At 34.9% G+C, this 23,397-nt stretch overlaps 1 protein-coding gene across 2 annotated transcripts in view; it reads left to right on the top strand.

Annotated features, from left to right (window-relative positions):
- The window catches only part of SLC12A2 (solute carrier family 12 member 2), a 104,489-nt gene that overhangs the window by 37,137 nt on the left and 43,955 nt on the right, over positions 1-23,397 (top strand). For both annotated transcript variants that reach the window (XM_032425485.1, XM_032425486.1), the window contains exons 5-10: positions 11,813-11,952; positions 13,764-13,874; positions 15,894-16,002; positions 18,143-18,270; positions 18,368-18,452; positions 20,926-21,077. In XM_032425485.1, the coding sequence (XP_032281376.1) occupies positions 11,813-11,952; positions 13,764-13,874; positions 15,894-16,002; positions 18,143-18,270; positions 18,368-18,452; positions 20,926-21,077 (725 nt within the window). The remainder of the gene's footprint in view (positions 1-11,812; positions 11,953-13,763; positions 13,875-15,893; positions 16,003-18,142; positions 18,271-18,367; positions 18,453-20,925; positions 21,078-23,397) is intronic.

Genomic DNA, 23,397 nt, shown 5'->3' with positions numbered 1-23,397 from the left:
ACTTATGAGTTTTTTTGTCTTTCTCATTTTGACTTATTTCACTTAGCATAATGCTGCCTAGGTCCATCCACGTTGTCTCAAATGACACAATCTCATTCTTTTTTATGGCTGTGTAATATTTTATCTCACACACACACACACACACACACACACTCACTCACTCACTCACTCACTCACACCCCTTCCTTATCCATTTGTCTACTGATGGACACTTAAGTTCCTTCCATATCAATTCAATGTAATACCTACCAAAATTCCAAGGGCATTTTTCACAGAAATAGGAAAAATAATCATGGAACCATAAAAGACCCCAAATTATCAAACAGTCTTGAGAAGGAACAAAGCTGGAGGCATCATACTTCCTGATTTTAAACTATTTGAAAGCTGTAGTAATCAAAATGGTATGGTAATGGCATAAAAAGATGCATAGACATGTGGAATAGAATTGAGAGCCCAGAAATAAACTTACACATGTACACTCATCTAATATTTGACAAGGGAGCTAAGAATACTCAATGTGAAAGGGATAGTCTCTTAAATGGTGTTGGGAAAACTGGATATTCACATGCAAAAGAAATTGGACCAAGGGGCGCCTGGGTGGCTCAGTTGGTTAAGCGACTGCCTTCGGCTCAGGTCATGATCCTGGAGTCCCTGGATCGAGTCCCGCATCGGGCTCCCTGCTCGGCAGGGAGTCTGCTTCTCCCTCTGACCCTCCCCCCTCTCATGTACTTGCTCTCTCTCATTCTCTCTCTCTCAAATAAATAAATAAAATCTTTAAAAAAAAAAAAAAAAAAAAAAAAGAAATTGGACCTCTATCTTATACCACTCATAAAAATTAATTCAAAATAGAGTAAGTGCTTAAATCTAAGACCTAGAATCATGAAATTCCTAGAACAAAGCATAGGGAAAAAGCCCTTTGACACTGGTCTTGCTAGTGAATTTTTTGGATATGACACCAAAAGCACGAGAACAAAAGCAAAAATCAACAAATGGGACTATATCAAACTATAGTCTTCTGCACTGTACAAGAAACAACAGAATGAAAAGACAACCTACAGAATGAGAGAAAATATTTGCAAATCACATATCTGATAAGGGGTTCATATCCAAAATAGAGAAGGAACTTCTATAACTTGACAGCAACAAACCAAATAATCTGATTTTAAAGACAGAGGACCTGGATGGACATTTTCCAGAGAAGACAAGTTCATGAAAAGGTGCTCAACATCACTAATCATCATGGAAATGCAAATCAAAATCACAATGAGTTATCACCTCGTACCTGTTAGAATGGTTATTATCAAAAATGTAAGAGATGATAAATGGTGGTGAGGATGTGGAGAAAAGAGAACCCTTGTGCACTTTTCGGAATGAAAATTGGTTAAGCCACTGTGGAAAACAGTATGGAGGTTCCTCAAAAAATAGAACTACCATATGATCGTACAGTCCCACTTCCTTGGTATTTATTTAGAGGAAATGAAATTACTATTTGTTATAGATGTTTGCACCCCCGTGTTCATTGCAGCATTACTCAGAGTGGCTAAGACATGGAAACAACCTAAGTGTTTATTGATAGGTGAATAAATAAAATGACATACACACACACACACACACACACACACACAATGGAATATTATCTAGCCATATAAAAGGAGATGTTGCCATTTGCAACAACATAGATGAACCTTGAGGGCATTATGCTAAGTGAAATAAGTTAGAGAAAGGCAGATACTATATAGTCTCACTTGTATGTGGAATCTCAAAAAGCCAAACTCCTAGAAACAGAGTGCAGAAAAGTGGTTATGAGGGGTTGATGGGTAAGGGAAATGATGAGATGTTGGTCAGACTTCCAGTTATAAGAAGAAATTGTGGGGATCTAACATACAGCATGCAGACTGTAATTAGTATTATATACTTGAAACTTCCTGGTAGTAGATCTTAAATGTTCTTACCATAAAACAACAACAAAAATGGAAATTCTCTGTGGTGAAGGATATCTTAACCTTATTTTGGTAAACATTTTACAACATGTACGTGTGTCAAAACCTCACAGTATCTTATACAATATCATATGTCAGTTATATCTCAGTAAAGCTGGAAAAAAATGAATTGACTCTGCATGTGTAGGTCTATTTCTGGACTCCCTAGTGGTACATTATCTGAAGATCTGTCCTTAATCTAATACCATACTATCTTGTTACTGTGGCTTTATAGGAATTCTTGAAGTTGGGTAGTATGGGTCCTTTAACTTTGTTCTTTTTCAAAATTGTCTCGGCTATTCTAGGTCTCTTGGCTTTCCATATAAATTTTAGAATGACCTTGTCAATTTCTGCAAACTGTCTTGCTGGAATTTAGATTGAACTGTGTTGAATATAGAGATCAGCTTGGGGAGAATTAACATCTTAACTATTAGGGCATCCATTTCATAAATATCGTTCTCTCTCTTTAGTTCTTCAGTTGTCAGTACACAGATCTTGCAGATATTTTTTAGATTTATACTTTAAGTATTAACTGGTTTTTGGTGCTATTGTAAGGTTACTATTTAAAATTCTAGTTTCTTACTGTTTGTTGCTGTTAAGTGGAAATATGATGGATTTCTGGATATTTACCTTATAACATTTTCATATTAGGGATGTCCAGAGAAACAGAATCAATAGGATGTGTATGTATATATAAGGAAAGATTTATTTGAAGGAGTTGATTTACATGATAATGGAATGGAGGCTGGGAAGTCCAAAATCTGCAGGGCAGGTCAGCAGTCTGGAGACCCAGAGGACAGGTGATGCTGCAGTTCAAATCTAAAGGCCGTCTGCTGCAGAACTATCTACCTCTTACCTCTTGCTAGGGAGAGGTTTGTTTTTTTTTCTGTTCAGGACTTGAGCTGATTGGATGAGGCCCACCCACATTACAGTGGGCAATCTGCTTTACTCTTAGTCCATCAGTTCAATGTAAATCTCATCTGAAAACACCCTCACGGAAACCACGTATCTGAGCACCAGGTCCAAGCAAGTGGACACGTAAAATTATCCCCTCACTGTGTCACCTTGCTAACCTAACTTTTATTTTTTATTTTATTTGTTTTTAAAGATTTTATTTATTTATTTGAGAGAAAGAGAGAATGAGCAGAGGGGAGAGGCAGAGGGAGAAGCAGGCTCCCCGCTGAGCAGGGAGCCTGACGTGGGGCTCCAGCTCAGCACCCCAGGATCAAGACCTGAGCTGAAGGCTGACGCTTAACCGACTGAGCCACACAGGTGCCCCAAATTAACTTTTATTTTAACTGGAGTCTATTACCCTTCAAATTTTATCTTATTTTACATGTGTTTTTCTACCTCATAGTTGTATTTGTTTGTATTTTAAATTGAATTACTTTCAAACTACTCTTTGGAGGAAGTTCATTTTGGTAGAAAACGTGTCAAAATTTGATTTTGTTCAGACTTTTTTTACCCATACCTGAGGTACTGAGGATGCACTGGATCACATGTTGACTGATTTTTCAACATCATATTGGACAGTAAGATTTCTTGTGCAGTTTTTATCAAGGATGAGCAAGAGTTACAATAAAAGAAGGTGACATAGTTAAAAAGAAATTAACTTTGACTTGGACACGTTTGTTGAAGTGTTTCTAAAGATTAAAAAATTTTTCACATTAATGTGCAGCATTTAGTCCATGTTAGCAGATAAAAAGAACAAGTCTAAATAGAACCACGTGTAGTTTTTTTTTCCTTAGAGTTTTATTGAGAGGTAATAAAAATATGGCACTGAATAAGTTTAATGTATTACAGCATAATGACTGGACTTACATATACTGTGAATAAGTTGCCACAATAAGTTTAGTTAACATACATCATCTCATATAGATATAAGGAAAAAAGAAGAAAAACATGTTATTTCCCTTGTGATGAGAACCTTTAAGAGCCCTGTGTGGTTTAAGAAATGTCTCTTTTGTGGCATAATTGGTAGTCAGACATCCAGAGTGCGTGTTCAAAAGATAGTAAGTACTCCTCCTTCCTTCCTGCCTAGTTGCGTGGGGGTTTTTGTCTTTGTGTATTTTATTTTGAAGGTGCCATTTGAGTTCAGTTCATTTGTTCTGAATGTTCATAATAGCTGTATCTGATAATCCCGTTTTCTACAAAGATTGATTAGTAAATGTACTCCTAATCAAAAATTGCTCCTGACCATGCACATTCACAATGGTTAACTATGGGTTTTTCATTTTTATGGTTCTTATCAGAAAAAACTAAGGTAATCATTGATTAATGCTTTATAACAAAAATTGGCAAGACAGAGCTCACTGGAAAGAGGTTTCAAATCCACTGACTCCTGTTTAAAAAAAGAAACAGGATAAAGTCGATTTTTTTTTTTTTTATATATATAAAATGTTGTCTACTTTGTAGAAACCTTTGTTACCTTTATACACCATTCATGAAATTCTGTGTTTTAGGTAACAGCCAAGGAAAAAGATTTTTAGTATTTTGCCCGAATTTAAAATAGAATTGTAATAGGGCCTTATTTTTTCCAAGGAGTTTTATTTTTTAATTTTTTTTTCCCAAGGAGTTTTAAATTAATTCTTAGAACAGTAAGAGATAGAGGAAGCAGTCATTTTAGTGTTGATTTTACTTGAGGACTAATCAACACATCACTTTAGTCTTTTCATGGCTTTATTCATCACCTGTTGCTTAAAGTCACTACATATCTGAATCTCTGAGTCTCATGTAAAATGAGGAGTTTGGCCTGATGACCAGTGAATAGCCTTATAGTACTAGGATTCTGTGAGGTTACATCTAAGAACCACAGAAGTGAATGGAGAGAGGGAGGGTGCTAGGTGGCGATGAAGAATCTAGGTGACAACTCTCTTCATTTTGCAGATGTTTGATACTAATCCTGAACTTGGGTTGGGTTCTTTGTTTTTACAAAAAAACCATGTAGATGGGTTTATGGATTTAATTGCCTTTTTTTTTTTTTTTTTTAAGATTTATTTATTTGAGAGAGAGGGAGAGAGTATGCGTGCAGAGGGTAGGGGCTGAAGGAGAGAGAATCTTGAGCAGACACTCGGCTGAGCATGGAGCCACCACAGGCCTCCATCTCATGACCCTGAGCTCATGACCTCAGCCAAAATCAAAAGTCGGATGCTTAATCTACTGAGCCATCTAGGTGCCCTGATTTAATTGCCTTTTAAGAAAAGCTTCAAAAAAAAAGAAAAAGAAAAACTTTGATTTAACACATGGTCTAGCTTAGAAATAACTTTTGTCTCCTTTCGTTATAAGCGGTGAGTTGATGAACTTGCTTGAGACCTATTTAATCTTCTCTTGAAGTCTAGCACATGAATTTTTTTGCTATATCATTTTGTACAGTTTTTAAGTTTTAAAATGCTAGTTGACAATAGATTTATAGTTCATTAGATCAATATTATTAAAGTAAAATTCACATGTAGTGAAATGCACATATTTTAAGTTTACAGTTCTATGAGTTTTGATAAGTATATAAACCTAGCTCAAACAAAATACATACTATTTTCATCATACTGGAAAGTTCCTTTATAATCATTCCCTCACCTCTAGCCCAGGATGGAATTATGTTTTATAGAAGGTACTCTTTTTGTGTCTCACCACAATATAGTGTTTTGGGGATTCATCCATGTTTTTCTATATGTTAGTAGTTTGTTGTAGATTAGCATTACTATATATTACTCTATTTTATGACTGTATTCTTGTAGTAACAATAAATTATTTAGTACCTATTGCAGGACATTGGGATTATTTTTAGTGTGAGGCTATTAGGAATAAGCTGACAGGAACATTCTTGTACAAGTCTTTGTGGTTATATGTTTTTACTCATGTTGGGAGATAACCTATGAGTGGATTTGTTGATTTGTGAGGTACTTGTATGTCTCATTTATAAGAAATTGCCAAATGGTTTTCCATAGTGGTTGTTCCATTTTATACTACCATCAGCAATATATGAGACTTCCAGTTTTTCTACATTGTTACCAACACTTGTTATGTATTTTTAATTATAGCTATTCTTGTGGATGATTAATTATAGTAAGCATCTTTACATGTGCTTATGACCACTTGTATATCTTCTTTTGTAATGTATTCAAATCTTTTGCCGATTTTTAAATTGTATTATCTTTTATTTATTTGTAGGAGGGTTTTTTTTTTAGTATATTCTGAATGCAATTGATTTGTCTAACGTATGTATTTTTTCCCCAGTTTTTGACTTGCCTCATCATTTTTATAATTTTCTTAATCTTATCTTTCAGAGTGCAGAAGTTTACCATTTTGATGACATCCAGATTCTTGGGTATTCTTTTATGGCTAGGGCTTTTCTTGTACTAACCTGAAATCTCTTGCTTATCTCAAGGGTTATGAAGATATTCTTTTTTGTTTTGTCTAGAATCTTTATAGTTTTAGCGTAGGTTTTTGACTGTCAATAGTTTCAAATTAATTTTTGCGTATTAGTGAGACAGAGATTGTGGTTCTCTCCCCTCCCTACCTCCCTGCACAGGTATCCACTTGGTCTAGCACCATTTTTTAAAACGGCTATCGTTTCTCTTTTGAATTAACTTTGGTGCCATTGTTGAAAAATCAATTGTCTGTGTATTGTCTGGACTGTATGCTGTTCCATTGATAAGTTTGTTTCTCCCACTTAAGGGAGAATTATGGGAGTAATTATGCCAATTACTATTGATTGCTTACCTTTGTAATTTCTAAGTCTTCTAACTGTGTTCTTTTTCAAGATTGTTTTGGCTCTTCTAGGTCCTTTGCATTTCTACCTAAATTTTTGAATTAGGTGTACCAATTTCTGCTTAAAAACAAACAAAAAAGACCCATAAAATCTTAATGGGGTTTGGTATTTCAGTCTTAAAAATCTTTTTGGGAAGAATGGTTACCATTTATTTAGATCTTTTGTTTCTTACAGTAGTGTTTTACATTTTTCAGTATAGATGTTTTGCCTATATTTTATTAAATTTACCCTTAAGTTTTTCATGTTCTTTGGTTATAAATGGTATTTGTAAATTTTATTTTCCATGTTTTTGTTTCTTACATAGAGAAGTAAAATAGACTTTTGTATTTTGACACCATTACTCTGTGATCTTGATAAACATAAACAGACATGTCATCTGTGAATAGACGTGGCTTATACTTTTTCTTGCCCATTTTTAGGATTTTTTTCTTTCTTTTTCATTTGTTGAATTAGTTAGGATTTCCAGTACAGTGGTGAATAGAAGTGATGAGAATAGATATCCTTGCCTTGTTCTCATTCTTAGGTAGAATAAGTTCAATATATCACAACTAAGAAGATGTTATCTGTGCGGTTTTTGAAGATGTCGTTTGTCAGGTTGAGGAAGTTATCATTCTAAATTGCGGAGAATATTTATCATGAATGGATATTCAATTTTGCCATGCTTTTCCCACATCTTCTGAAATGGTTATATGGTTTTCCTCCCTTATTCTGTTACTTTCACAAATTATATGTTTTTTTGAATCTTAATCTAGCATTTGTGGGATAAACCCCGCTTGCTCAGAGATATTATGCTTTCTGCAACATTTTATTTGCTAACATTTTGTTAAGAACTTTTGAGTCTATGATCATGAGGAATATTCATCTGAAATCTTTCTTTCTCTCTAATAACCTTTGTCAGATTTTGGTATCAGGATTATGCTCATCTTAAAAGGGATGTTGGCCAGCATTTCCTCTTCCTTTGTTTTCTGAAAGAATTTGTGTAAAATTGATCTTTTCTCCTCTTCTTCAGTGAAGGTATCTAGGCTTGAATGTGTGTTTGTGTGTTTGTGGAAGTTTTTATTACAAGTTTAATTTCTTAGTTAGCTATAGGATTATATCAGTTTCCTCTTCTTACCACAGTTTGGGCATCCATTTCATCTGAGTTGCATATTCATTGCAATAAATTTATTATATTACCTTTTAACTTCTTAATGACTGTGGGATTTATCATTATATATCCCCCTTTTTTCATTAGTGAATTGGTTTATTTGTTTTCTTTTTTATTCTTATCTTGTTCATTGTCTACCAGTTCTATTAATGTTTTTGAAAACAACTTTTGGCTTTGTTGATTTTCCTTTATTGTTTTCTGTATCAGTGGTTTCTGTTCTTTATTACTTTGTTTCTCTTTTAGGTTTTATTTACTCTTTTTTTCTAGCTTCTTATTAGGTCATTGATTTTATGTCCTTTTAACACAAACATTTGAATGAGTTCCTCTAGAATTTCTGCTTTAGGTATATCCCACTAACTTTGATATGTTGTATTTTCATTATCATTCATTAAAAATACTTTTTAACTTCCCTGTGGTTTATTCTTTAACCAGTGGGTTACTTTAAAGTATGTTGCGTAATTTACAGATATTAGGGATCTTCCATACATTTAATTTAATTATTTCATGGTCAGTAATATTCACTGTATCATTTCAGATCTCTGAAAGTTACTGACACTTATTTTATGGCCAATAATCCATTTTTAATCTTAGGCTCTTGATTAACCCAGTCAGGGTTTTGGTTATTGATGTGAAATTTAGCAAGAGCTATAGGGACATATATCCCCAAATCAATATGTAATAAAAATGGAACCCAGTGTATGTAGTATCATTACTCAGTACTTTGGTATCTGACTCATTTATGTCCTCTACACTCAGAAGTTGGGGTAGTTTATGGCCATATTACGAAACCCCATGAAGAATTTTTTTTCAACATTAACATCTGTGTTTGTTTGACAAATAGATTTTTTTGAAAGAAAGTAGTTACTGTTGTCTATTGATGCCTTTTAATCACTCATAATTCTTCATCCTCCTGGTTGCCATTTTCAATAATAACAAAAAGACTGATTTTTGTCATGCATATTGTATGATAAGGACTCCAGCCAGACCTGAGTTTAAGCCCAGTTCTTCCCTGGCTGCTTGTATGACCTTGGTCAACTTCCTTAACCTCTCTAAGCCTTCATTTTCTCATATGTAAGATGGGAATGATAATAGTATTTAGCTAGAATTAAGTAAAATGTAATTTTTAACAAAATAGAAACTTTCTATTCAAGATAAATACCTACTTTATGCTTATTAGTAAAAGTACCAGACCAGTCTCTCCACGTGGTAGGTCTTTAATACTATCTTTTGATTTTGATGAAAACCAAAAAAAAAAAAAGGAAAACTGCTTTTAAAACTGCTTGTCTCTGGGAAGCAGAAATAGAAGTGAAAGAAACAGGGCAGAGAATGCTTTTCATCAGAAGTAAAAATGTAGCGAGATTAGCAGATACTCTTATTCTTTTTTATCCATGCCCTCTTTATTTTCTTGGGAAAAAATACAAATCTTTTAAAAATTAACAAAACTAGGTGTGAGGCTTTAAGGTTTAGATATTTTAAATTGTAGAAGATTTAAAAATAGTTCTGAAATGTCAGAATTTGCCTACATGTATTCATCATTCCCAAGGTGAATTTCCCCTTCCCATTATGTTTTGCCATATTAAATGTACCTTAAGATATATATTTTTTCTTCTTAGTAATAAAAAGACTTGAAATCAAAACTATAAAGTATATCATGAATGAATTCTTTGTTTTTATAGGTTCTATTGGTGATGTTTCTCATTCTCAAGTTTTTTGTTTTTTTGTTTTTTTTTTTTAAGATTTTATTTATTTGAGAGAGCAAACAAGCAAGCACAAGTGGGGGAGAGGAGCAGGGGAGAGGGTGAAGCAGACTCCCTGCTGAGCAGGGAGCCTAACTTGGGCTGGATCCCAGGACCCTGAGATCATGACCTGAGCCAAAGTCAGACGCTTAATCCACTGAGCCACACAGGCTCCCCTCATTCTCAAGTTTATATTGTCCGTTGTTGAAACACATGAGTCATTGAAAGATTTCTTTATTTTTTTTTAAGATTTTATTTATTTATTTATTTGAGAGAGAGAGAGCAGGAGAGTGCAGGGGCAGAGGGGGAGGGGCAGAGGGAGAAGCAGAGAAGCAGACTCCCCACTGATGGAGAGCCAGATGCCAGGCTAGATCCCAGATTTCACTTAACCTTTCATGGTGACCTAAATTTCTCATCTGTGAAGTCAGGATAAATAATTCATTGTTGGTATTGGAATTAAATAAAATAGTTTAAATCAATTTTGTGAACATATACATTAAATATAGTCTTGATAATTAGAGTATTCCAGGGATTTTCCTTGTGATTAGTTATAATGGAGTTAATGTCTTAGGCTAAGATCTTTATTTGATATAAAAAAATTTGTCCTTATATAAGTCCATTAGAATTTTTTAGTGTTCAGAAATATTTCTGGGAAATTCCTAAGTAATTTTATCTGATTAAAAACCATAAGACCAATCATTACAAATGATCAGGTTGCATTTTTTTCTTGAGGATTTCCAAGGTGGTGGAAATTATTAATTGGTAAAATAAGTAACTAAGGAAGTTTTGGGTGGATGGATTTAAAGTGTAGACTATTTTGAGAGAATTGATAGAATTAACTATAAAACATGTTACAGATATTTCCAAAATAAAGTTTGCATACTTAGTACTTTATTGAACTATAGAATTTTTTGTTGTGTTTGTCTTTATTATACTGGGAGAACAGGAGAAATACTCAGCTGTTAAATGGCATTTCATTATATGGTCTTTTTTTTATGATTTTATTTGTTTGTCAGAGACAGAAGAAACACAAGCAGGGGGAGTGGCAGGCAGAAGGAGAAGCAGGCTCCCCGCTGAGCAGGGAGCCCAATATGGGGCTCCATTGCAGGACCCTGGGATCATGACCTGAGCCGAAGGCAGACGCTTAACTGACTGAGACACTCAGGCGTCCCTCATCTTATGGTCTTAAGAATTAAACAATTCAGGGCGCCTGGGTGGCTCAGTCGTTAAGCCTCTGCCTTTGGCTCAGGTCATGATCCCAGGGTCCTGGGATGGAGCCCCACATCGGGCTCCCTGCTCAGCGGGGAGCCTGCTTCTCCTTCTCCCACTCCCCCTGCTTGTGTTCCCCCTCTTACTGTCTCTCTCTCTGTCAAATAAACAAATAAAATCTTTAAAAAAAAAAAAAAATTGAACAGTTCATCAGTATCTAAAAAAATGTATATAACTTCATGTAACTTCACTATTACTAAAACTAAGTTTGATTATGACCTAGAGGCCAGAAATAAAATAGAATTTTAGAAGAATTCTTAGAGATTTCAACTAAGCATTAGAATTGACTCAAAATCATAATACTGATTAATATTTAAGTTAGAAAAATACTTGTTTCATGATAGTTCATTTAATGTCCTTGTTGACTATTGCATTTAGGTAGGATTTATTAAAATATAAATTGTATCTATTTAGGATACCACCTTATGCTTACTGTTCTTTGCAATTTCTTGGGAAATTTTTTTGAGTCTTAGTCACGTTACCAACACATTACCGTACCAATATAGGTTATTGAAATCATCTCAACTGTGATTTTAAAAGTTACATTAAGATTAAAACACTACTTAGAAAATCATTAAGAGATGATATTGGTGTCTATGAATATGAGCAGGAGGCTTTTGTCTATTCTAGTCTAAGCTTTAGAAGAGAGAATAGGGATTTAAAAAGCCAGATGATTTTATATTTGATACGGGCAGAATTCTCTGGGTGTTGAGAACTGCTAAGAATGAAGTGGATTGTAAAGAATTCTTTTGGGATGTTTCTTCCTGAAAATATGCTCACCCACTTGTTTATTAATATAACAGTTGTGCTTACTGGAAGCATGTGCTTTCTGAATTCTTTTGTGTAATTAGAAGGATTGACATTAAATTCCTAACTTGAGTATTTTGGGTTGTTTTTTTTTCCTTTCCTTTAGGAGGAGCATATTATTTAATATCCAGAAGTCTAGGACCAGAATTTGGTGGTGCAATTGGACTGATCTTCGCTTTTGCCAATGCTGTTGCAGTTGCTATGTACGTGGTTGGATTTGCAGAAACTGTGGTGGAGTTGCTTAAGGTAATTTCGTCTTCTGGACATTGGTTTCCCAAATCTTTATTGAGGGCTTATGTGCCACTCCCTGTATTGGATCCTAGGAAAGCAGTGATGGACACAAAACGTGTCCTTCAAGAAGTTTAGTGTAAGAGATAGACAAAGTAATGGTGATACATTGTCAGAAGTGGGTAGTTATAGAAGACCTTGGCAACACAAAGGGTAATCACTTAACTTACTACCACCCAGGAAAGGGGGTCACAAAGGAATGTGAGTAAGGGTTTTCCAGGGAAGGGAGTCTAGGTGTTAGCAGGCAGGTAGGAGAGGTGGGGTGTGCCGTGAAGGGAATATGGGAGAAAAGGAAACAAAGGCCTGGAAGGGGTAGAGTTCGGTGTGTTTTTTAAAAAAAATTCTGCAAATATTTCTATATGATTATAGCACAAAATAGAGATTTAAGACTAGAGAGGGAAAAAAGGGTCAAATCAGGAAAGGTATTGTTTGCTGTTAAATTGGGGTCTTAATCTCAGTTGGAGTTAGGGGCTGGGACATGATCAGATTGGGGCTTGAAGAAGTATATAGAGCATGGATCTGTGGGAACACAGGTGGGGAGGGAGATCATTTAGAAAGTTGTAGCTATCCTGGGGAAGGGATGGTGGTGTACATTCAAACAATGACCAATGTAGCTGGAGAGGTATGGGTGAACTGGAGATATTTTTAAAATGTTAAATGAGTGGACTTGATGATTATTGGGATGTGGGAAATTAGAGAAAGAGAAAGGAGGATTTCAGGTGTATATATATATAGATATATACACACACACACTTAAATAAAAATATACATAAATATATGTATATAAATGTATATTTATCATATATATATATGATAAATAGATTTCTGAGTTGGAGGTTTAAATGGAGGGTAATGGCCGCACAGGACAGTGTAGTTTGGGATGTCTGATTGGAAGAACCAGAGGTATATCCAAGTAGAGCTGGCCAGGAAGTAGTTGATAATACTGCTCTGGAGTTCAGGAGAGGATTTGTTTGAAAAGAGTCATTGGGATGTGTGTAGTTAAAGCAGTAGAAGGGAAATAGGATTCAGCATTATTAACTGAGAGCAACCTTGAGAGACACCTATAGTGGTTCATGTTAGGTTGGTTGTAACTGTTCTTCTGTGTTCAGATGCCATCCATTAGGAAGTGTGAGATCTGAGGGGGACTGGCACTTATGTTGGTCTTGCCCTTAGCTGTATAGGACTAAGGGATGGGGAAAAGCAAGGGCTGTAAGAAAGCAAGCAGTGTAACTCTTAATGGTTACTATTCTTTTGTTAATTAATTTAGCATGTTTTTAATGTCCTTGATATTAAACCACAAATAGTTTTGCTTGTTAGCGTGGGAACAGTGTGTGTTTTTGGACAACTGCATGAATGTGTATTCGTCTCTTTTTCTTACAGAACATAAAAGTCCACTAAAAGCATGAGTTTGCTAATTACAGTAATACAAAATATATTTCTTTAAAAAATACTAACTGTGAGTCCTGCTTAGGCATATTATGATTTATTTGCTTGTTAGCAATTTCATTTTTGATTTATTGAGTCTGTATTAAATATAACCTCATTAATTTGATCCTATTTTTGATGTCTTGAGTTTTTTGAATGATGCCTCAATAGTACATAGTTATTTATTCCTTTTCCTTAGGCCTCCCTCTTCATTCCTTACATAGGCATTTATTCCACTTCTTCATGTAAGAGATTCTGATGTCTCTGAAATGTTTCCAAAAGAATTAAAGAGCTTATCTGAATAACTGAAATTGCTCATTACGTTTATAATTCTCTTTTTCTAGGAACATTCCATACTTATGATTGATGAAATCAATGATATTCGAATTATTGGAGCCATTACCGTGGTGATCCTTTTAGGTATCTCAGTGGCTGGAATGGAGTGGGAAGCAAAAGTAAGTAATGGACTCACTGGAGTATTTGTACATATTTAACATACGAACTTCTAGAGTGTGTGTTTAGGGACCACTCTAAAGTGTGGTAATATTTTTAGATTTCGAAGATTCCTTCAGTGGCCATTTTCAGAGAAGTTTGTGTATCAGGTTATTTTCTATCTGACAAGGCAAGGAATGTTGATAAATAGCAGTCAGTCTAGCATCCACTTAAACACAGTACTTTCGGGGCTCCTGGGTGGCTCAGTCAGTTAAGCATCTGCCTTCAGCTCAGGTCATGATCCCAGAGCCCCACATCGGGCTCCCTGCTCAGAGGAGAGCCTGCTTCTCTCTCTCCCTCTGCTGCTCCCCCTGCTTGTGCTCTCTCTCTCTCTGTAAAAAAAACAAAGTACTTTTTAACTTTGGATTCCTGCCCCCTCCTCCCCCTTCCTTTCCCCTCCCGTCCCTTAATCTTGATTCAAGTTATTTAGAATCACTCAGGTCAGTATGGTAGGTAGCCCAGATTAAACTTCTGGCTTTGTAATTTATTTAACAGTTCAATTTCAAAAATAAATACAGGGGCAATAAACTTCAAGTTAGTGCCCATAAGAGATTAGAGAAGCTCATCTTGCTCCTTGCTGTTGAAGTCTCAGAAACCATGGCTACCAAAGCCAGGACCACTGTTTCTGGGAAAGGTTGCTGAAATCACATGTTAACTTGCAGGCAGAGCACCTGGCATTATTTCTCCACCTTTGAGAGAATATTCCTCAGGACAGCTCTGCTTTCCTGACTAAATCATATCCACAAAGATCCTGCTGAGTATCTCCAAGTCCCCTCTAGGTGTCGTCATGTTTCCTTTTATAAATCGTGTAAAATCCTATATTTCTGCTGTATGTGAGCCATGATAATATTTATCAGATCAAAAATTAGGCAGGTTGGAAAGAAGAATTTTCCCAAAGTTGTTTTTTAAGTCATTAGTATATAATTAAATCATTTACTTATACTTTTAACCATTTGACTTAACTGAAAAGAATAGAATTTCATCCTACCTGGGACCGGATTAGCATTTAAGCAGTTTTTATTCCCAGGGAGGACACAGGTTTTCATGAATATCTGCCTAACTTTACTGGGAGGTGAAGAGTGGAGAAGGAGAGGCGGGGGAAGGGGGCAAAATAGTGAAGGGAGTCAAATGTATAAAATTGTAGTCATCAAATAAATGTCACAGGGATGTAATGCACAGCATGGTGACTATAGTTAATACTGTATTGCATATTTGAAAGTTGCTTTTTTAAAAGAGTAGATCTTAAAAGTTCTCATCACAAGAAAAAAATTTTAAACTATGTATGGTCACGGATATTAACTAGACTTACTGTGGTGATCACTTTACAATTACATGTGTATGAATATTGAATTGTTATGTGGTACACCAGAAACTGATAGATCGTTACATGTCCATTATATCTCACTAAAACAAAACAAGCGTGCAGGAGGAGAAATGGCAATTCTCATAGATTGTTCCTTCCAGTCCCATTACTAATTCAGTCCTCCTCCTGCATATTGTCTTCTTCTTTCTGTACTAGTACACTTCTTCTTCTTCTTTTCCTGTGGTTGTCAGACATTCAACATTGTGTTTGGACTTGGTGTAAAACTTGTGTTTGTAGCAAATACGTTCCCTGTGTCAAGATTGTACTTCCATTGGAGGGGGCAGTAAATAATGATAAAGGATGAAAAGCCTGCAGTGTTGTGGAATGTATAGGGCTTTAGGATTTGTGGGATGACATGCACATCTTTAATTCATTTCAGAAATATTTAGCATGATCCTACTTATGCGATCCATTTTTTCCCTAGTATATTGAACATTTTAGGATAGTTCTTTAAAGATTGCTTATGTAGTATAAGTTTATTGAGCACCTCAAAAAGCTTTTTGAGGCACTGGGAAAACAAGACAAATCTCTTCAGTCACAGAAGTTATACGATTGTGAAACTAAATCAGTGTAGAGACATGAGAGATTTGATTTTGATTTTTCATGTTTAAAATTCCAGGCTCAGATTGTTCTTTTGGTGATTCTACTACTTGCTATTGCTGATTTCGTCATAGGAACATTTATCCCATTGGACAGCAAGAAGCCCAAAGGTTTCTTTGGTTATAAGTGTAAGTAAAAAAGATAGACTCTCTTTTTAAAGGTGCATGTTACAGCATTCTATTAGTAAACAAAGTTAGTACACTGTAGATAATTTGTAATATAATTGATTTTGGTGGAGTGACTCACACTAATTGACAATCCAATTTAGTGTTGTCTCCATTATGTATGTTACGATCACATTATACCTTGTGAGGATTTTCCACAGTTTTCATCTCTGTGACCCTTTTCATTCTGCTTCTAATTGTCCCTGCTGGTGAAATTTACTTACCATTTGTTATTTCCTTAAGTCTCTATCTGTATTTCCCACCCCATCACCATCCCCCGCTCCCCATCAAATGAAGCCACTCTGCACCTGCATCTGCACAGGGTGAAATGGAGCAGGAAAGAACACTTGGATTAGCGTCAGAGAGGCTTACCACTTAGGGTAATAGATGTGTCTTCAGTTGATAAAAACTCCTCAAGAAACTCCCTGTTTTGAAACCCTAGAAGGAGAGGCCTAGCTGCAGTCCTCCCCAGTCGTTCAGCCCAGAGCTATTCATACAGATCTGTGAAAAGATATAGAATGTACATCAGTGCCCTTCTTCCTTCACAGAGTCTTACTGGGAAAAAAAAAATGAGCTGACCCAAACTGTGGATCCTAGAGACCTAGTTGGTTTACATTCCGGTGTAAGCTTACTGATCTTTTTGATCACAGTAACAACATACAGTCCTTGATCATTTGTGAGTAGCACTGGTTTGGCTTCTCTTAGACACTGACTTAGTTGCCTGGGTAGTTTTCTGATAGGAATTGTTTCAAGGTTTATACCTTAACCAATGACACTCACCCATTATTTGTGCCTGCTAGTCCTGGGTTGATAGTGTGATATCTGTTCTTATTACTAGTGCTTGTGCCTACGTCTAAACTGGGCTTTAAATTCCTGATTTTCTAGATTGGAGGAAAAGGTGTTTACTAGGCATGCCAGAAGTGAAAATTAAAAGCATCACTTAGGTAGATATTTTTTTACATTTTAAGCTTTCATAAATTATATTTGTGACATTTCTTGTCCTTAGGAGTGAGTTTTTACTTAAATTTTTTTTATGTTATAAATTTTTCTGAACATTTCTTTTTGCAACCTTATTTCTAAAAGAAGTGTTAAAAATTATAGGAGATGATTATTTCTAAAAATTTACCTAGTTATTATATATTTTCTGTTTGTGACTTTAGTTGATTTAAAAATAGCTACAAATATCTGCTAAACCACATTTTTCATTTCCATTTTTTTTTTTTCCCAAGATCTTTGGCACCTTATAAAAGTATTGCATTGTTATCTAGTATAGTAATAAATATTGTATAAGTAATGTATCTGGGTTTATCTCAGTCTGAAGTAAATAAATCTAAATATACTTCAGAATGTGACTTTTCTTTTTTGGTGGTTGATATTGCTTTGCTGCCTTCTCATTCATTTTACTAAGGTAGTGAGATACTTAATGGCTCCAGTAGGAAAACCTGGTGCATGGTAGTTATTCAGATGATGGATGGATGGATGGATGGATGATAGTTAACTAGTTGTTTCAGTGTCAGGGCCCATCAGAATAGATGGAAACAGTAGGACTAGTTGAAGCTTTCATTATTGTTAAAATGGAAAGGGACTTTACCTAGTTTGCCTTAGCTAAAATTATATGGAAGCCTGATGAATAATTCAGCATCAAAAATTACACAGGTCACCACAAGGAAATAGAGAACTGTACAGATAGTATTTAAGTTGGATGTAAGAAAAAAAATGGGTCCAGATTAGTATGATGTTCTTTTATTTTCCTACCTCCTTTCTTATTTCCTTGACTGACCCCAGACATTGAGAAGTTTATCCACGCTTTGATTGACATTTGTACTAGTGATAACAATCAAGTTAGAGGTGCTTGAAACATAATTAGTAAGGTATACAAAATAGTAGGCATGACCCAGGTCAAATCATCATTGTGATATAAACTGTTTCCTCATACAAGAAAACAGGCAATGCCATGCTTCTACTAGGAAATAGTCAAGAATTTACCAGTTAATTGAACCGAAGAAAAGCTACATACATACATACATAACACTTACACTTGACCTAAATTATAATGGTCTAATCTGCTGTCCATTAATTGCCAAAGATATTTTGTTCTCCACAGCTGAAATATTTAATGAGAACTTTGGACCGGATTTTCGAGAGGAAGAGACTTTCTTTTCTGTATTTGCCATCTTTTTTCCTGCTGCAACTGGTATTCTTGCTGGAGCAAATATCTCAGGTGATCTTGCAGTAAGTATTACAAAGTACTGTATTGATTTTGTGTAAAAAATGGTATACATATATTTATTTTTAAAGGTAGACTTAAAATTTTTTTCTTGTCTTCTAGGATCCTCAGTCAGCCATACCCAAAGGAACACTCTTAGCCATTTTAATTACTACGGTGGTTTACATAGGAATTGCAGTATCTGTAGGTAAATAGCCTTATATTTCTCTTTCAGAAATTTCATGATGTACATACTTTAAATATTTATTTCCATGGTATTATATTTCTAACTTTTAATTTCAGAAATACTTCAATAAAAAGATTAAGAGTTGCGTATTTTAATTCAGAAAGAGTTTTAGGTAAACTAGTAGTGATTTTACAGATACTACCTAAATGCCCAGATGCCCTATTGTTTTTTTCTCTAGGATATTTATGAATTAAAGTAAATTAAAAATTGTGTAAAGTCTTCTTTGCAAACTCTTAAATTTGACTTAGCTATATTTTATAGAAAATATAATTCACATAGTAGAAGTAAATGCATTTTACTCTGTGATCGTTATAAAATTTTTAATATTTTTTTATGGTGGTTATTTTATATTTGCATGTTAATCTTACTACATATGAAGATTGTTTGAAGACATTTAAGCAATGCTTGGCATTTTTTACCAAAACTGATTTTGGTAGATAGGACATTCTTTATTGAATGAAAAGTGTTACTGAAGTCTTATTAAATTGAATGAACCTGGTTTTCAACCTTTTATTACATTCATGAAATCATAGCATTTTAAATGAACTGGAAAGGACTTAAGTGGTCAACCAGTCTGTAAGTCACTGTTGTACACATGAAGGAATGAAAGCTTAGAGATTTCCTACCAAAGATAAGTGACACTTGATTTAAAGAATTGTTTCCTGGCAAAGAGAGATTTTATTTTGTTTTTTAGTGAATTCTTTAAAGACTCTTAGTTAGTTTCTTTAGCTGAAATGTTCCCAAGAAAAAAGTAAGTATTGATTTATATATAATTGACTGCACTGACGATAGTTAAAATTTTTTTAAAACATTTATTTTAGAGAAGGTGAGAGAGCACAAGCGGGGGGAGGGGCAGGCAGAGGGAGAAGCTGACTCCCCAGTGAGCAGGGAGCCCAACGCGGGACTGGATCCCAGGACCCTGAGATCATGACTGGAGCCGAAGGCAGACACCTAGCTGACTGAGCCACCCAGGCGCCCCTGTTTATTCTTACAGTCCATATGTAAATTTCTGAAATTCATTTAGAAACAACAATTTTATATATATATATATGTATATATATAAATAAAAGCTTAGCAAAAATATTTTTGTGATCCCCTAAAAGTTCCTGGCTCAAGAAAATTTAGTTTTAATTTAAAGAATGATATAACTGATTATGTTTCGAATTGGAAAATAATTAGTTACACCAAATAAATGTTTTCTGTTTGTATCTGTCTCTCTGATGCGAGCCGTCATACTTATTTCATTCTGTCCATACTAGCCCTTGGAGCAGTAGGAGTAGCCCTTCCTCCCTGACACTCAGGAGTGGGGCCAGTGTCTACAAGAGTGGATGTGTAACTGGTTCAGAGTAAGGGAACCTTTTTCCCCCCAGTCACCTGCGATGTAGAACATCAGAGTATGAAACATAAAAGCATAGCTGCTGTAAGGTAGACAGGGCTCTTTTCTCTCCTCACCCCACATGGTTTCACAAGTACCTTTAAGGAAACATGGTTTTGCAAACACTGCTCCGAGAGTTAGATGAAGAAATTTAGGAAGAACTTGATTAAAATATTCTCCCTTTCAAACTTAATTTTCTGTGTGTTGTTCACTTTTGGCTGCAGTGTTTATAATTTTTCCTCCTATATGATGAGACAGGAGTGTTAAAGTGCTTCAAAAGTCTAAGGAATGGTAATTACTAATAGTTACACATCATATGTTGTTCCAAATAATGAAGTGCTTTTTTCCAAGAGAGGTTTTTAAATGTCATAGTATGGAAGTTTTCGGGTTTGCACTAAAGTAGAATGCGTTTTCTAATGAACCATCACCTACTTTCAACAAAGTTACCAAGAAGTAACAGTATATGGTTAATCTTGTTTCACCTGTGCCCATTCCTTCTGCCCCAGGGGTTATTTTTAAGCAAATCTCAGGTATCACACACTGTCTTATTATCCGGATAGACTTACTTGAGCCAAAGGTTTAAATAGAATTATAATTCATTAATGTTCAAATTGTTTCCCTTCACAGAAGATTGATATTACCTGAAGTCTGATCTTTAGCATGTTTCACATATAAAACACTTGGGAGTACAGGAAAACATTTCTACCATTTGGAACTCTTCCAACAGGGTGTTTTCATAATTGCTTAACCAAATAGTTTTGCTCATTACCATTTTCCACAACTATATGTATGGGGTTTTTAAGTGTGCATGTGTGACATATTCGTCTTTGTAAGATTTTGTTTCACTATTTAAATATTGGGGACCACGATGCTTTTCCAATTCTGTTTGAGGTAAATCTGTTTAAACTATAAATGCTATATGTAAATGCTGAAAATGTAAGTACTGTTAACTAGTATATATTCAGTCAGTACCATAAATTCCTTTATGGATATATGTAATTTTGAAATGAATATAAATTTCAGTTATATTACTTGTTCTTATTGTCCCTTGCCCTTCAGGTTCTTGTGTTGTTCGAGATGCCACTGGGAATGTTAATGACACTATTGTAACAGAGCTAACAAACTGTACTTCTGCGGCCTGCAAATTAAACTTTGACTTTTCATCTTGTGAAAGCAATCCTTGTTACTATGGCCTAATGAACAATTTCCAGGTGAGCCTCATATTTATGTTATGCTGACATTGTATATATAGAGGTCAGACTGCTATCAAACCTGAGCACTCACTCAGAAGGGGGGACCATTGTAGGACCATTGTTACTTTTTACCCAGATAGCTGTTTGAAAAGTCTGTAGATAAATAACTGGGCAAACAGATAAATATTGAAAGGGTAAAATCTGAAGCTGTTCAAGAGCAAAAGGGCTCCTGAGGGTAACGCTTTTATGATCATGTATAATATATAGTATATAGTAGTGTATGGCTTCAGAAAGCAGGGAAGCATCTCACACATGCTCATTTTTGTTGGGTCTATTTCTGGATTCTCTGATCTGTTCTTTGGTGTTTCCATCTATCAATCCACCAGTACCATACATTCTTGTTTAGAGTAGTTACGTGGTAAGTCTTAAAGTCAAGGAGATTGATTCCTCCCACTTTATTGTTTTTCAGAATTGTTTCAGCTTAGTTCCTTTTGCTTTTTCATATAAATTTTAGAAGAATGTTTATCTACAAAAAGTCTTGCTAGGATTTTGATAGGAACGTATTGAACTTGTGTATCAATTTGGGGAGGATTGGCATGTTCACTATATTGAGTGTTCCAGTCCATGAACACAGTATGTCTCTCCATTTATTTAGATCTTCTTTGGTTTCTTTCATCAGCATTGTGTAGTTTTCAGAATACAAGTACTCGACGTGTTTTGTTATACCTAAGTATTTCATTCTTATTTTGAGTATTTTATTATTTTTTTTAAAGATTTTCTTTTAAGTAATCTCCACACCCAGTGTGGGGCTTGAACTCAAAACCCTGAGATCAAGAGTTGCATGTTTCACCGACTGAGCCAGCCAGGCCACCCCTTAAGTATTTTAAATGAGTTCTTTACTCAGTGAAATGAGTTCAGTTTTCTAATTTGAGGTGTCTTCATAATTGCTTTATATTGTAACTTCCCTTTTAAAAAAGTGTTGGTATCAGTAGTGTTATTAGTTAGATAAGGCCCACATAGTCATGCTGTGCTACACTCCCGTTGAATAATAGAATTAAATTCTTAATGGATGCTTGAGGTTTGTGACCTTTCGGAACGTAGGAACTATGATGATACTACTTGTCTAGAATTTAGAGAATATCATTCCTTCTCCTTTTTACTATTACCTCTATAAGGTTCCGAAAGCGAAATGAAATTTTTGTAACATTTATGGGCTTTTACAGAGAAGATTATAGTAACTCAAAGTGAAAATTAAAGATTTTGATGCTAGTGTTTTTACAGTTTAGTGTAAACATAAACAGAATAATTGAGAGTTCACTGTATTTTAGACCAATATACATTTTATGTAGAATACTTAAATTTTGTAATAAATTTGTGACTTAATTTTTAATGGTTTTTTTTTCATTTTGTGTTTTAAGCAATTGACTGCATTTTCATTGGTTATAAATATTGAACCCAATTATGTAATAGAAGTTTGTTTGTTCTAGTCACAAGACCTAGGCATAGTCGTAGGAATGAAAGAAAGTATTCATATCCAGCTAATGATTCAGGCCAGTTCTGACATTGATATTGTGTATGAAAAGCACAAATGTTGATCTCTTCCCAGTGACTAAAAATGCCAATCAGATTTCTGTGTTGTTACCTTAAAATACAAAAGTGTGTTGTCTTTATCAAGTCTAGTATGGACTCATTAAAGCAAAGAGGAGTTTGGTTTACGTAAAGCTGCTTTTCTAATATAACTAAGAAACTTTTTAAAACAATTTTTAAATGCTTTGTAAAGTGAAATTAAATAGAAAAAAAATCCTGAAAAATGCAAATTGCTTGTCATTTGGAGAATGAAGAATGGTGCGTAGAATGTATCTGAGGGGACTGTAAGTTGGAATATGATCATGAAGTCTATACAAAGCCACACTTGATCACACTGTTTTGCATGTAATTGACTTTTCATACTTCAGGAGGAAAAGTGATTTGGGTTGCCTTACTTGTCTTAAATTTTTAATTTTACATATATAGTCTTAATGTTTCAAGTTCTATATTTTAATGTCCCCTGAAACCTTTGACTCACCATTGCTTAATAAGCAAAGTGTGAGCTTCTTTGCTCTGCCAGTCAAAACCCTTCATACCCAGACTTATATCCCACAGCCTTCTATCCATACTGAACTCCAGTGGTTGGATGTTTGTATACATACACATGCATACATGCTTACCCTACTTTCTTGGGGTTGTTTTGTTTTGTTTTGTTGCTTCACTCTTCTGGGAATGCACCTGCTTTTTTCTTTACATTTGTCCGAATCTGCCTGCTTTCAAGGAGACCAGTTCCATGAAGATTTTCTAAACT

Source organism: Phoca vitulina, unplaced genomic scaffold (assembly GCF_004348235.1).
Source record: "Phoca vitulina isolate PV1807 unplaced genomic scaffold, GSC_HSeal_1.0 scaffold32, whole genome shotgun sequence".
Taxonomy (NCBI): domain Eukaryota; kingdom Metazoa; phylum Chordata; class Mammalia; order Carnivora; family Phocidae; genus Phoca; species Phoca vitulina.
Note: the sequence above shows the minus strand (reverse complement) of the source record. Positions and strands in the feature narration are given on the sequence as shown.